The sequence below is a fragment of the Micrasema longulum genome, unplaced genomic scaffold, assembly GCF_059751315.1.
Source record: "Micrasema longulum isolate JH-2025_06_02 unplaced genomic scaffold, ASM5975131v1 h1tg000386l, whole genome shotgun sequence".
Lineage (NCBI taxonomy): Eukaryota > Metazoa > Arthropoda > Insecta > Trichoptera > Brachycentridae > Micrasema > Micrasema longulum.
This window is the reverse complement of record NW_028277587.1, coordinates 208,748-223,697: the sequence shown is the minus strand read 5'-3', so window position 1 is coordinate 223,697 and position 14,950 is coordinate 208,748. Positions and strand designations below refer to the sequence as shown.

Here is a 14,950-nt window from a genome sequence, read left to right as displayed (position 1 = left end):
TTACAATATTTCCCTCAATATATATGGTAGGGTTCTAGGTACAGGTAAAAAAAACCCATGGGTTTTGGCTGGCTCAACAAAACTCCAAAGCTTTTCCAATTGTATCGAAATATAATTTACCATCTAAGTGGATTAACAAATGCCTAAATGGTTATTCTTTAGCATGTGATTGGCTAGTAAACCTTTGGAATATTTATTATAATATCCAAATTATTCCATTTTTCTAAAAAGTATTACCCGCAGTCCCATCGCAACCGATGTACTTTTTTTAAAATTCTAAACTATTGTGAAAAAAATAATTGACAACCGAATCTAAAATAGATTTTCCAGTTCCAGATATTGATGTTGTATGTTCTAAATTAATCGAACCTGGTTCGCAAATATTTTTCTTATCAGGTTTCTTTTTCTTCTAATTGTTGTCAAAATAAATGCTTTTGACGCTTTCACTTGGAAGACTTTGTCGCATGAGGTCCTGAACTTTATTACTTGCATCACATATTTTGTTCTTGTCGATGGCATAACAAGCATTTGTAGGTTGTGTCACTATCTCTAAGTCTTGCAGAGCAATTGATCGATCTGGAAAACCAAATCGGTCAGACAAAATTAAAATTATTGGAAGTCGTGAAGTGTTCCTCTTTGATCCCGATGTTAAAGGTTCAGGCAATAATTATGTATTCTTGGATTCTGCAGTTTGAAATAAAATTATTATTATTAAAATATTAGTATTTTGAAATACACCATTTTATGTCTTAAGTAATCGACTAAATTAAATGTGGCTAACAGTAAGTATTGAAGCGGTTCCCCAAATTATTTGCACATCTCTCTTCACGATGGCCAATCCTTCTGTAATCCGTGGTTGCTCTCCAGACTTTAGATCTTGCAAGTTTATCTCACATGAAGTATATTCCTAATAATGTATTTTATGGTGGGTAGCATAATCACACTTATCTTTGATGGTACCCCAAACATGGGACATTCCACCATCACTATGTCTAGTCACGATGTTGGGATGAATTTATTTAGTTTTTATGTATTAAAACAATTATATATTCATAAAATTATTTATTTTTTAGTAAAGATAAAACTTAATCACACTACAAATTTGAACACGTTTTAAAACTACCGAAATGCAAAAAGTTTACACTCCGCGGAACTGATTTCGTCGAGTGCCTGGCAAATATTGACGAAAACAATGGCTCATTAAAACAATGCTACCCATTTATTACAAAATAAAGTGCGACTCACGCCCTTAAATGCTTATTTCACAAGGTTGAATGCAATGCAAATGACTAAGTTGTGTATTTTTTTCAATTATCCTTTTTATGAAAATATCGCTAAGTCCATTAAGCGATCAGGAGCAACTGCTTAGTATTTCACTATATCAGTTTTTAAGGTTTTTACGGCAATTAAAAATCATAAATGTATTTACCGAATTTTCCTTGGCTGCCTTGTATACAACAGACAAGCATTTAATGAATGCATGTCAGTTTAATGCGTCCGGGCCTAAAGGGGGTATCTAGTATTTAGGGTCGCCCAGTAGAATATTCTTTTCAATAACTTTTTTGCTAATCATCATATTGATTTCATTTTTGCATAATCCCACCCCATAAAGTTAAGAATGGATCAAAATATTATTCTACCGAATTCTTTCTATTAAAATTCAATTTTTTCTTTGTTTTCCCCCGTGCAAACAGCAAACATTATAATCCATCGCTCTATAGTCTAATTATCTTTGATACGTAGGTCAGTTTGCACGTGTGCTTCTTGCTATTTGGTCGCAATAACCACAAAAATCCGGATATCGTGCGTTAAATTTTACATGCGTTCCCCCGCTCAACATTCGCATTATCGATTACGTGACTTTAGATCAGTGTTATTCAACGTGTAGCGGCGAGAGGAGCGCGATGTCATATAGCATCCTTTCCCGATAGTATTTTATGAAAACGGCCACCACTCTGTCGTTGCATACAGTTCTTGCATTCTCTACATTTCTTCTTCTCATGCACGCACGACGATTATTCCGACTTTTGACAAAGCCCACCTTTAAATATGTGTTGGATATAGTCGTGCCACGTCTTTTTCGCTCTTCCTCGTTTTCTGCATCCATCAACACTCGCATCGTAAATATGTTTTGCTCAGCATATCCAAATCAACGCAGCACCCGTTTCTTAATTGTGTCGATACTGTTTGCTTCAGCTTTGTATGCTACACGGATTTCGGCATTTGTGCACCTATGATACATAGTTTTACCACACATTTGCCCGAGAGATCACATTTTGACAGCATTCAGCCTACTTTCACTCTTGTTTTTCCAACTCTATACTTAACCTCCATATATTAGCGTCAGTACCAGGATTTTACTGTAAACTGCTAATTGAAATTATTATAATTTAATTGATTCAATCAGCATTTACTTTATAAAACTGCTTTTTAAATAATTAAAAAAAAATCATTGTTATTAGTGTTACACAAATTACTAGTTACTATTAAAAGAATACAGCTTTTTTTTTCTTCGGGAGAGCACTCCTTTCTTTGAAGAGTGATACAAAACTAATATTATAAATACATAATACTATTTACAGTCTAATAATCGAGTTTAAAAAAACAAACGAACTAATTAGTTGTAGAAAATTCGCTACATCGCGATGCATCGGTGAACATAATTACTGTATTGTGCTTAATAAGACAGTTATCGTGTGCAATGTCAGCTCCAGCGACCGACTTCATTCCTGATTTCTGTATATTCCCGGGTGCCGTTATTCCGTCGTGAAATTGGAAATAGATCCTATCAGATCTTCCTTCCACGGCACTGGGATGGCTTAATCTCCGCCCATTTCTATTCCCGTTAGAGGAGAGGAGACTGCCCGCCACCAAGTTTAGTGCATTATTATTCTTCGCCTTGGCAGAATCGGTTTCAATTATAATAACTGGATTCGCATAATTTGACCGAGCTTTTGCATGCAATGGAGTTTCCGAATGGTTCTTTTGTGAGCTAAAAATAATCACATCATCATTCGGACCATTCAAATTATAAAGAGAAAGATCCCACATTTTGCTCTAGATTAATTAGTTTTTTTAAACTCAACCAAGTTTATAAATTCTTATTCATTCGATTTTGATTGCAAATAAATTTATTTGATGGAAAAATCATAATATTACATTGTCATTACATTACAATAATTTTTACATTGTTTTATGACGTAATCTATTCTAAATCGGAATCCATTTGAAATCGGTATATTTCACTGAACCGGGCTTGGTGAAAAATTAAAAAAATATATCATGTAACACACAATAATATGCAACATGTGATAAAATAAAATGTATAGTAGTTTAGGAAGTATAAATAAAAAAAATCATGAGCATGTACCTAGAAATAATGGTGAAATAAGGCTGCCATCAAAAAAACAGAATCCCAAATATGCATTATGTATAAAAGTAAAAAAATATATCGTGAGATGCCTGAATGTATGAATAATGAAAAGAGTTTGAATGAATTTGAAAATTAATGTTTTCTTTACTGTAAGATAAAATAAAGTGACTATAATATTAGTTTATGTACAAATTGAACGTAGTTATGCAGAAAGCAGCCAGTCATAGAAAAGTGAAACTGAGATAATAGCACCTTTGTGAAAAGAGTGAATAAACAAATCTCCACAACAGTTGGATCGTTTTTGACTTTAACAAATTATAAACAAGGAATATATTAGTTTTTTTTTACATAACAAACAAGAATTTAATTATTTATTTGACCAGTTTTAATGATTTTTAAATTCGTTAAGATTTTCTAGTGCTGTTTTCTGAAAATGGAGATATACCATTTGTGTGATGGACACCATTTTCAGAAGGCGATTAAAACAATTTTTTGTATGAAAGCGGTCTGGCTGTTTTTAGCAGAACATATATAATTGACCTTACTGCACCCGATAACATCAATATCTCATTTTTTTAAATTGTCGACTGGCTGCTTTCTGCATAACTACGTTCAATTGTAACATAAGCTTACTTAAGAAATTAATATAACTATATTCTCCAGTAAATTCATTCGACGTCTCTCTTTACCTGAGAGATTTAAAGTTTATATATCAAGGGGCATGTACGTAAAAAAAATATAACCTGTAATTTAAAGTCAGATTTAATTTATAGGTATACTTTATTTATAATTTTATGGTTTATACCACGTTATTCAACGTATATTTGAATTAAAAATATTTTTATAGGGGTCACCCCTTATGCAGCAGTGTCATCAAATATTTACGTCAACCGAAAGCTTTTCGACTCAATACATTTGCAGGCTGCAATTAACTATTGTTAACGTTATCACCACACTGCACTAAATTCAGTCGGTTTAACATCGATCGGGAGTATTTATGAAGCAGAGATAGTTAAGTAAATAAATCTGCATGTCTGAGACTAGGGACATCACAATAATTAATAATGTTCATATTGTACCTACCTATTCATGAGCTTTTATTTTATACATTTACATATTTAAATACGTAAGTAGCGGTTGCCAAACTTTAGGACCTCACAAATTTTAAATGTATTTGTTTATTTTTTTTATTTATTTATTTTTATTTTTTTGGAAGTTCAACAAGAATACATAAAATACATACATTTTTTTAAGTAAGCATTACTAACGTTCTTTATATATATTCTCAATTATAGAACTCCACCATCTTTCATAAATTATATAAAATAAGTGTGTAAAATCAATTTAAGTAATAATAAAGATTAAGTTTAGCTAAAGAAATAAAATTGAGTTAAACATAAGAAACTACATTTTTTTTTTAAGAAAAGAAAAGAGAAATTCAAAACATATAAGATGTAATAAAATAGACTAAAATTAATATACATACACAAAAATAAGGATTAGGCATTTGATTTAAGATACATAATAATATTTTTTATAATCATTTGCTCCTATCATGATAAATGTCAATGTTAACTTTTTTTTCTATTTTGTTATAGAGTCTTAACATACTTGCAAGAGGGTTAAATGTGCCATATCATTTGTAAAAATTGTAAGGTAAAATGTATCAGGTGATCTCAGACGCCTACGTTTTAAAAAAGTGTTTGAAGTACAGTTATTCCGGGTAACATTGGAATTCAATAAAACATTGGACAAAAACCTGACTTATATATGACTGATTACTTTCTAATAGAATAAAAAAGCTTTATCAAAATATTTTTTTTTATTTGTGTGGTACGGTGGTACGAGCGGTGGCTCGAGCCCAAAAGTAAGTAATTCATGTTTTTTTTTTAAATGCTTTGGATCAGAAGAGTATTTTATATCAAAAAAATATAGACCAAAGTTACCCAAAAATCAATATAACATTGGACCACCTATAAAACATAATTATAGTTATGTTTTTATGTAATTTTATAAATTTTGTGGTCAAATTCATTTATATAAAGCATTCAGAACACCAAATAATTAATAAATTTGCAGCTGGCTCAATCCAATGAAAAAAATATTAGAAAAAAACTTGTTGAAGTGGTCCAATGTTACCCGAAATGACTGTACCTATGTCCATTTTTATTTTATAATACTATACGAGTATGTCGCGGTGAATTACTTGTAGCATAATGTTTTTAATGATGCTCACGTCATAAACATTCACTTAGCTAATAAAAATAAATGTCATGTGATATGTAACTGATATTTTTGTAAATAATGTCCGTCGTTTATATGTACAAAATAAAATTGTTAATCGTTACCAAAGTATAACAGCTTTATTAATAAAACGAAAATGTAAAAACAGCACAATGTTAAAAATGGATTAATTATTTCAAGATTTAGCATTATAGGTACATCTCTAGCTCGATTGATGTTCCCGTTTGCTTGTATATTTGGCTCTAATGAAATTGCTCCGAGACAAGAAATGATATTTATTTAAAGCCGAGATCTGTGCCGTGTTTTGATTGCTATGACAGATGAAAAGGCCTTTTCGTAAAAAATAATTTGTTGAGAATTGAATTAAAATTTTCGCCGCCTATTTACTAAGCAAACGGTATTGATTCTTTATGGAAATACAAAACTGAGGTTTTGATAAGAAATTCCGTTCTGAGAGTGACGTCGGATGATACGAGTGATTTCAATTGCTTTGATTGCTTTGCTGGTTGACATCATTCTCTCGTGTATTTATCAAAATTTGAAAAGATTTACATAACATCTTCAACTATCAGTGTTTGTCGCGGTAATATTTTCTTTAGGAGAGTATCCATTTTACTTCGTAGTTTGAACATGTCTTTAAGTTGCCCTTGCCAAGGCATAAAACATCATCATCGCTCCCTCAACAGCTCTGCGTGATGCATAGAGCACTGCAGTGTTAATTCAAATGCAGCGCATCTTTATCATCTGTTACAGGAAGAAAAGGTGATCAGTCTAAAACTTACTCCCAGGAACCGAACCTGGGACCTCGAGCACAAGCATGGTAAAGGAACTCGCCAACCACTGTACTAGAAGGCGAACTTTTCTTTTGAACTTGATTTCCTTTTTCAGGATTTTTACCCGAGGGCATCCATCGAGTCGAAAACACTCGTCCAGGGTTTTAGTTCTATTTCACATCACAAAATGTAAATGTTTCTTCTATGCCTGATACTGAGCCAGTGTAGTTGCGTGCGATACTCGGTTATGTGGTCGAATTTGCGAAGATTAAAGATACGCAAAACATTATGTAATCGTTCCAACTTATCAAGCTATAGTTTCGATGTCTCGAAATTTCGGGACTTGGGGTCCGAATCTAGTTTCAGTCTTGATAGATACTCAGATTCGTGTCAAGACTGGAAGCCTTTGTACCGACACAGGAAATTTTATTCCGATACTCTTTGGAAAAAAAAACAAAATCCGTTCGGTTTTGGGGTGCGGTAAACATGACAGCGAAACCTTGATTTTGTCGCTTTTAGTTAGGCATAATCAGTCCGACGTGCAATTGTCTTTTTCGCACAATATCTAGAGATATCTGTTAGAGAGTGACAGAAAAATTATGTTCAAATACTTTTTTATATTTTTTATATTATTTATTTATTAAAATCTAGTCATATACACAATAATACAGTTGTAATAAAAAAGATGCTTAATACTTGACTAAAAAAGATTTAAAACATACAATTTACAATATACGTCACGCGTCACAAGTTATATTACAAAAGAATCAAATTTGGAAAAAAAAAGTTAGTACGTAATATGTACCTTTGTAAATTTAAAATAAAAATAGGAATGAAAAAATATAATAGAAATGTATTTATCTATCACTACTCACCCACAACAATAATACCTAAATGCTATCGCTGATTTCCTTTTTGAATTTATTATTATTCAAGTTTAATATATCACTCGCATTGGCTACAATAATTATATTATTAAGCTTATTGTCCAGATGTTTGTTGAAATATATGTTTATGTAATCATTTTTAATTTTAATTTTTGTTATTATTTAATCATGTACATGCTTCTACTTTTTATTATGTGTATCCCAACTCAACACAGGGCTCTTAGTTTCGTAGAGTTAGGGATATATTATTATTTTCTTGTAATATATATTTAAAAAAATATATATTGATTAATTATACGGCACAAGTGCCTTTTAATTTTTTTTATATGTATGAATACATAAACAATAAAATAAAAAACAAATTGCAAATTCTATGTTTGCATGAATGTTTTGCTGCATTAGTGCTTACGTCAGCACAGTAATATAATTTGGTGTGACGGGTACATTTGAAGGGTACATAAAAATTAATTAAACTAAGTCAATTATGGCAGTCAGTAATGCCATTGGAAAGTTTGAATAAAAACATTAAGTCAGAGATCTGTCTTCTGTTATCCAAGGAGTCTATCTTCAAATGTCTTCTCTCTACCTTGTAATTATTGAATTGGCAATGGTACCATGTCATTAATATATAAAATAAAAAATAATGGACCAAAATGAGAACCTTGTTTGATACCCAATGAAGTTAGTCTTAAAGAAGACTGGAAACCTTTTATAGTAACCGGTTGCGATATGTTCGTTACATATGATGTGATCCACCTGAAAAGGTCACCATACCATGACTCCAATAAATTTATAAGTTTTAAAAGAAAATTCTAAGGTTTTTTAAAAACTAATAAATCTAATAAAATTTTGTTTTCCAATTTACATATTTTAATGTTTTTTATTGAGCATTTAGAACTGATAAAAAATAAAGTTTTTGGAGGATATCCGATATGGGAATACCTATTCATCAAATTTCTCTGTCACCGCATTTCCTCTTAATTTTGGAGAGTAACCAGACAAAGTGATAAAATTGATGATACTCGCAGAAGTAAATGAAGTTGTTCCTTTGTGGCACAATAAATTCATGAGTCCCTCGCCATAAACAATGCGGCCCGGCTTGTGCGAAAGCTCGCCCGCAAACGCATAAGTACTGAGAGGCTGAAAGCTTAACACCCTCACGTACACATATCGCGGTCCCTTTACAATCATTCCGTGTCCACTTCAATGGCAGGCAGGGGATTGTGGCGGTCACCTGTCGTTAGTAATTTAACGCGGAACCATAGACTCGGGAGTCTCGGCGAGGCACAGCTGGGAATTATTTTATTTATTCATAGATACAATAGTTCCCCGGTGAAGGAAGGAACTAAGGAAGACTAGGCAATTATGACATGTCTCTGGCTGATCTAAGTGATAGGGAATGTTATTTAGTATATCGACTGTGTCCTGGACAAAAGTTTTAAACCACAATTATAGAAAAACAGGCGTCGTGACGGCCGACTGTAAAACTAGCGTCGCGGGTTCGATTCCCGCCAGTTGCAAGAAAAAAATCCATGAAAGATTTTTTTCTCAATTGGTCTGAGTGTTGTGAATTTTTCATTACCTCCTTCCATATCCCCTCTTTCCCACCTGCTGACAAGCCTCTAAAATAGAGGCCAGACCAAAAATCTTTCTTGGATTTTTTTCTTGCAACTGGCGGGAATCGAACCCGCGACGCCAGTTTTACAGATAGCCGTCTAACCAACTCCGCCACGGCGCCTGTCTTACAAGCATATATGACATTAAAATCGTATCGCTGAAAAAGCTACAGGCTATCCCAAATATCGAGTTTATGAAGTGTTTCGAAGATTGGAGTTATTACATTTCCGGTTCCCCTACGGTTCTACGGGGAAACGGCGTGATGGTTTGTGTTTGTTTGTCTGTAGTACTCGCATCTAGTGCCTGCGTAACGAGAGAACCCTTTCAATACCCATTCATCGCTCTAATTTTTTCGCCTCCTCACTTAATCTTCCCACTAATGTCAAAGACGTCGCTTGTTTATTCACATTAAAATCACGTTTTAAATATCACATCCTGAATATTTGCGTTTTTCCTTTCTCCTCCCCTTTTCCTTCCCTCTTTGTCCCCTCCTCTCTTTATGGTATAGTGTAGATATTTAGTCAATTTTTATTTCATAAATATATATCAGTGTTTTGTTTTATAATGCAAATATTAAAATATACCTACAATATGTTCATATACCACTGCTTTTCTCAAAGCGAACGGTTTGGGTAGGTAGGGAGAAATTGCCTATTAGGCAAAAGGCAATTTGCCGCCCTTATGCATATGTATGTAAACCTTTTATGTATATAAAGTGTTTAAATAAAATAATAAATACTCATATTCAGCAATAATGCACGAATGATGTTTTGTCAAGAAAAAGTTTACTTTAGAAGGGGAACACAATTAAATTCCCTCGGGTCTTACAAGTCCCAAGGCGTATTATTTCATTGGATATAACATCTAACTTGCTCGAAATTTGCTCCAAGTCCCAAAAAACTTAAATAATGAAAAGTGACTGGCTCACAATGTTTTGCCTTTGTTTACACGACAAATGACGAATAAGGTTTCGTTTTTCATCTCCTCTGTTGAGGTTACCCACTGTACAAGAGTTCCGACACATGCTTTTTATTTTCTATATCAAATCAAGTGTTGTAATTCCAACCCAATTATTTTTATTATGTTGATGAAAACATTGCGTGTTAAGGCTCTAGTCTGGTAAAACGCGCGCAAAATTAGGAAATCATACTATCCAGTGACCGGTTTCATCCCTTTCGCGACATCTTCGAGACTGGTATCTTTATTAAGGAGTCCAATGTATTCATACAAAACAGAGGTAAGGATAGATCATTCAAAGTTATATAAAAATAAATTCATATATTCCAAATTTGTGGATTAAAGTATCACTAGTCTTTTATTTATATAATAAATTACAATTAACTTCCACCAAGAATGTTCACTTACAAACTTAAATGTTTTAGATAACGCGAACCTTACATGTCTACAGAAATTATTGTTGCTCGAAATATTGTTAACTAGGGAGAAATTTAAAAATACATTATTTTCTAAACGGGTGCATTAGCTGCTCGACAGTAAATATAGTAGCCAAAAATAAAGCGAATCTGACAACCGCACGAAACATTTCAGCGTAACAACCCTCTCTAAAATAAGGGTATGAGAATATTGTAGCTTCATAAAAAAACAAATTACAGCCGATAATGTACCTGATGTCGGATGAGCTTCTGGTACATTATCGGCTTTGAAAAACGGAAAAAATGGTTTTCCAAGGCGGAAACGACATCTGCCATAATATTTCTGAGAGAAAATTTTCTCAAATGAGTTATATCTCCGCTATGAATTCACAAAAAATCCTTATAAATATAAATTTACTGCGCAAATTAAATAACTGGTATCATGGTTACAATTATTGGAAGAAATATTAAAAACAAGCTGCGCCTGCTGGTTGATCGAATTTTAAATTGATTTTATTTTACACAAAAAGCCGAACGCCCAATTATACTGATAAATTTATTTCAGAATTCCTCGGCCCGAGATACATTTTACTATCGCGATCTCACCGGAAATAAAATAATTGAAATAGTTATGAATAAACCAACCAAAAAAAAAATTTAGAAGAGTGATATTTTTTTAACGTAATCTAAATTTTTAAAACGTTATCACAATTTTTAAGCCTACTTATTTCATTTGGCTACTCTTCCCATCTCTCTTTTGGTTTGAGCGAGTAATTAGGCGCCAGACTCAAGGGTATGTAGTAGGCCTTGCCAGACTGCAGTGACGGCATTTCGCTCTATCGCATGGAACAAAAACGTTGCAAATTTAAATAAATAATATAATAAATTTTAATTTGAAAACTTTAAATAATCTTTATTTATTATAAATACTTTGCCGTTTATATCTTCCTCAAATAATAAGCATCTAAAGGCGCACCCAGTGCATAGCTCGTTCTCAATGCGTGAATGAAACTGGCCGATTATTGCAGCTTATTTCTCAATACAAAATGTATACTGTATTTTAACATCCAAAAACCCAGTAGGTATATTTTCCTTGCTGAGTTCGCTCGCAGATTACAGATATTATTTGAAGCTTCTCTATTTGGAGAGTAGCATTTAGAACATTATTCCGTACAGACCATTTTCGACGATGACAGACGCCAGTTTTTTCATCCGCGCATCTTAGCTGGTGGCACTGCGTTCAGTGTTGTCAATTTTTGGAATTATTCATTTTTAGTTTAGAAGGAAACGAAGCTGACGGCGGTCACGTGACATTTTTGTTGCAATATTATTGCGAATATGTCTAATGAATGTTATTGTTATGTTATGTAATATAATATGTAAATTTAAAACGATGTATTTTGGCATAAATAAATAAATCTAAATATAATCTAAAAGTTTTTCAGAAATAATTATATTTTAACGTTTTCCATTACGTAAGAAAAAAAACAATTATTTTGTACATAATGGAGAGTGACGTCTTACAATAATATGTTTATTTTATTTTTAATTAGCAAATATTTTCAGCATAAAATGTAAATAAAAAAAAATAAATACGATGTTTTTAATCAGTGCTAAACGTAAAGGAATTATGAATATAATTATTTTATTATATTTATTTTTGACATATTTTTTAAAAAACTTTTGCATACATGTACTGTACTAAAACAATGGAGAATATACCCACATATTTCGCGATGTTATTAATTGTTGTTTGTTTGTTGGATTATTGGTAATAATTATTTTAATTAAGAGAACTAGGTATTCCGTCTTCTGTTGTCAGCAGGTGAAACTGGAGCTGGAGGGATGAAGTTGTTTTTACACGAAATCATAGAAAACGAAGCCGTGTACCTTATATGTATGTACATGCAGGTACAAATTATGAAAAAAATTGTAGCTTACCTATAAAAAAAGTCTCCGTTCGCTACTGCTATTAATAAGTGCAATAATTGTCTTTTTTCTTCCCAGGTTGGAGTTGTTTCGGAAAGTACCCAACATGCGTTTGCTGGCGTGTGGAGGAGACGGAACTGTCGGTTGGGTCCTCAGTGTACTGGACCAGATAGGGCTGCAGCCACAGCCCGCCGTGGGAGTACTTCCGCTGGGTACCGGAAACGATTTGGCCAGGGCGCTTGGATGGGGAGGGGTGAGTACTTTCCTTACTCTTTAAGCGAAACCGTCAAATTGCTCAATTTTGCAACTTTTACTACGGTCTACTTATCTTTATAAAAACAGAACCCCGGGCGAGTGATTTCGACTCTAAGGCTACTGCCAAGGTAACATCCACAAAATGGAAATCATCACCTTATCTTCCAAGTAACATAAATCATCCAGATACTCTGCGGTCGGAGTACCAATGCAGTGTCTTATGCACCACTGGGTGCGGATAATGATAACGATTTTATTTTATTGAAATAAACGGCACTATAAGTTGCATATAATAAAATACATACATGTAAGTGAAATAAGTCAAATATAGTATTTAAAAGAAATTATTACTAAACAGTTATTTACAAATTAAGGAGTCAAAAAAAAGGATACACGGTTTAAAAATAATATAACTAGTTATAAAAATACTTAAAAAATTAAATATTTAGTGATAGAAATATTTTGAACCTGTAAAAAAAAAGAGAAAATAAAAACTAAAAAAGCATCACATATTAGTAAAAAAAAATTAAAACAATTTTGAATAACACTATATGACGTTTTAATGTAAGAAAAATCACAATAAGGAAGTGTAGCTTTTAAATTATTATTTTTTATCTGTAGGTAGAGTAAATTTAATCAAGTGAAAATATTTAATTTTTTTTATAAAAAAAAATATTTGCGTTCTTCTGATTAACCCAAATATTTCATTTTGAGGGCCATTTTCAACGACTTGTAAATAACTCACTATTAGAAAATGGGAATCGAGTTGGGGTAGAGTGGGATTCGAACCACAGACCTTTGGTCCGTAAGTCCACAGGACCACAACCCGAACAATTTTTTTTTTGTTTTTTTCGGGCTGCAATTTCGTTAAAGTTTTACGTCTTAAAAATCCTTTAAATCATGTCGTGTGAAATAAATGATTTTGCGTGGATACCCAAGTTTTTATTTTTTGTTATTTTATTCTTTTTACTTGATGAAAACAACAGTTTCAAGGCGTTGGGATTTGGTGGGAAGATTATAACACCATCATTAATTTATCCCGTGAAGGTTACTCTGTTCGATTATATGGCCATCAATCACGCTGGTTGATGTTTGGCCAACTAATGCATATGAAAAGGATAAACAATGACGCTCTTACTACGCGCATTCTAAATGTCGAACCACGATCGCCAAAACATCGTAACGTACAAAAACAATATTTTACTGAATAATATTTTGTCTTCATAATGAGGCACTTCAGCCCTTCGGGAAATTGGATACAAAAAATGTTTTCTTGCGTGTGGCAAAAATTTGAGCATTAAATTGTACCGCAAAGTTTCTTGAAAATGTACAAAAAAAAGGTTTAAAATATTTCAATAAAAACCCACTACTTTGAACGACGCCACTGGTTCATATGAACCAACCAGTGATATGATAGCTGAGAAGGATATCCGCTTTGCTTATCGTAAACGAACCAATCGGAAGAACTGACAGAGAAGAACCTCTGACGTCACACGCGGAGTTATTTTAGAAATACATAACTTTGAAAAATCAAAGCGCTGGTAATACGATATATAATTTTTTTTTTTAAATTGGCTCAGTTTCATATTCTATTAATAACAAAATAAATAAATACCACTGAACTTCCTCATTAAATTATCCCCAATATACCATGCAAACTTTTAAAAAATGTTTTATTTAAATGCAAAATGGTATGTGTACAGCAACCAGGTTCTATTGACAATAATTGTCACTTTTGTGAAATAAGCAATTTTTTGTTTTAAAAAAAAAAAATAAACTGACTTAACAGAGCTTTGCCTAAATGTTTTTGTTGAATTACTCCAAAAAACAAAATCTTTTATACCCTTTCTACGTGGCCACAATTCAATTATTTAGAAATACACTTTGAGTTTGAAAATTTATTTTATTGATAACAATTTATTTAAAATAAAATTTGGTGTTTAAAGTATATTCCTTAATAATTCACAAAACATATTCTCCCATAAAATATTGTTTTTGTTGGTTACGGTGTTTTGGCGATCATGGCTATCCAGCCATTTTGTATTTACATCGGTACCTATTCAAATTTTCGTACATTTTGGAAAAGTGTCACCATACAATTATAGTTAAATTATTCGTTTTCTTATCATGTCCAGATAAATATTTTAAAATCCAATTTTCCGCTCAACTTCTTAGTTGTTTATCATCATTATCAAACCTTTCTTCGCACCCGGTGATGCATAGGGCACTGCATTATTAAATAAAATGCAGCGTATCTCGATGATCTTTTACAGGGCTAGCAGTCTTACTCCAGGAATAGTTCATATTGCCAAATTTATTAATGAAAACGGTATTAATTTTTAGGTCAACAGTTATTTAGTGATTTTAATTAATTTGTAATGGCAGAAATCATCCTCTATAGCTATAGGATGGATTGCCAGAAAAAAAGTTTATCAGTCTTTCGCTTCAGGAAAAATGAAACATTATGTGAAAACCACCTTATTAACAAATATTTCATGT

At 32.4% G+C, this 14,950-nt stretch overlaps 1 protein-coding gene across 4 annotated transcripts in view; it reads left to right on the top strand.

The window, feature by feature from the left end:
* rdgA (retinal degeneration A) overlaps positions 1 to 14,950 on the top strand; it is a 281,671-nt gene that overhangs the window by 251,276 nt on the left and 15,445 nt on the right. For all 4 annotated transcript variants that reach the window (XM_088225784.1, XM_088225782.1, XM_088225783.1 and 1 more), the window contains exon 6: positions 12,275 to 12,449. In XM_088225784.1, the coding sequence (XP_088081910.1) occupies positions 12,275 to 12,449 (175 nt within the window). The remainder of the gene's footprint in view (positions 1 to 12,274; positions 12,450 to 14,950) is intronic.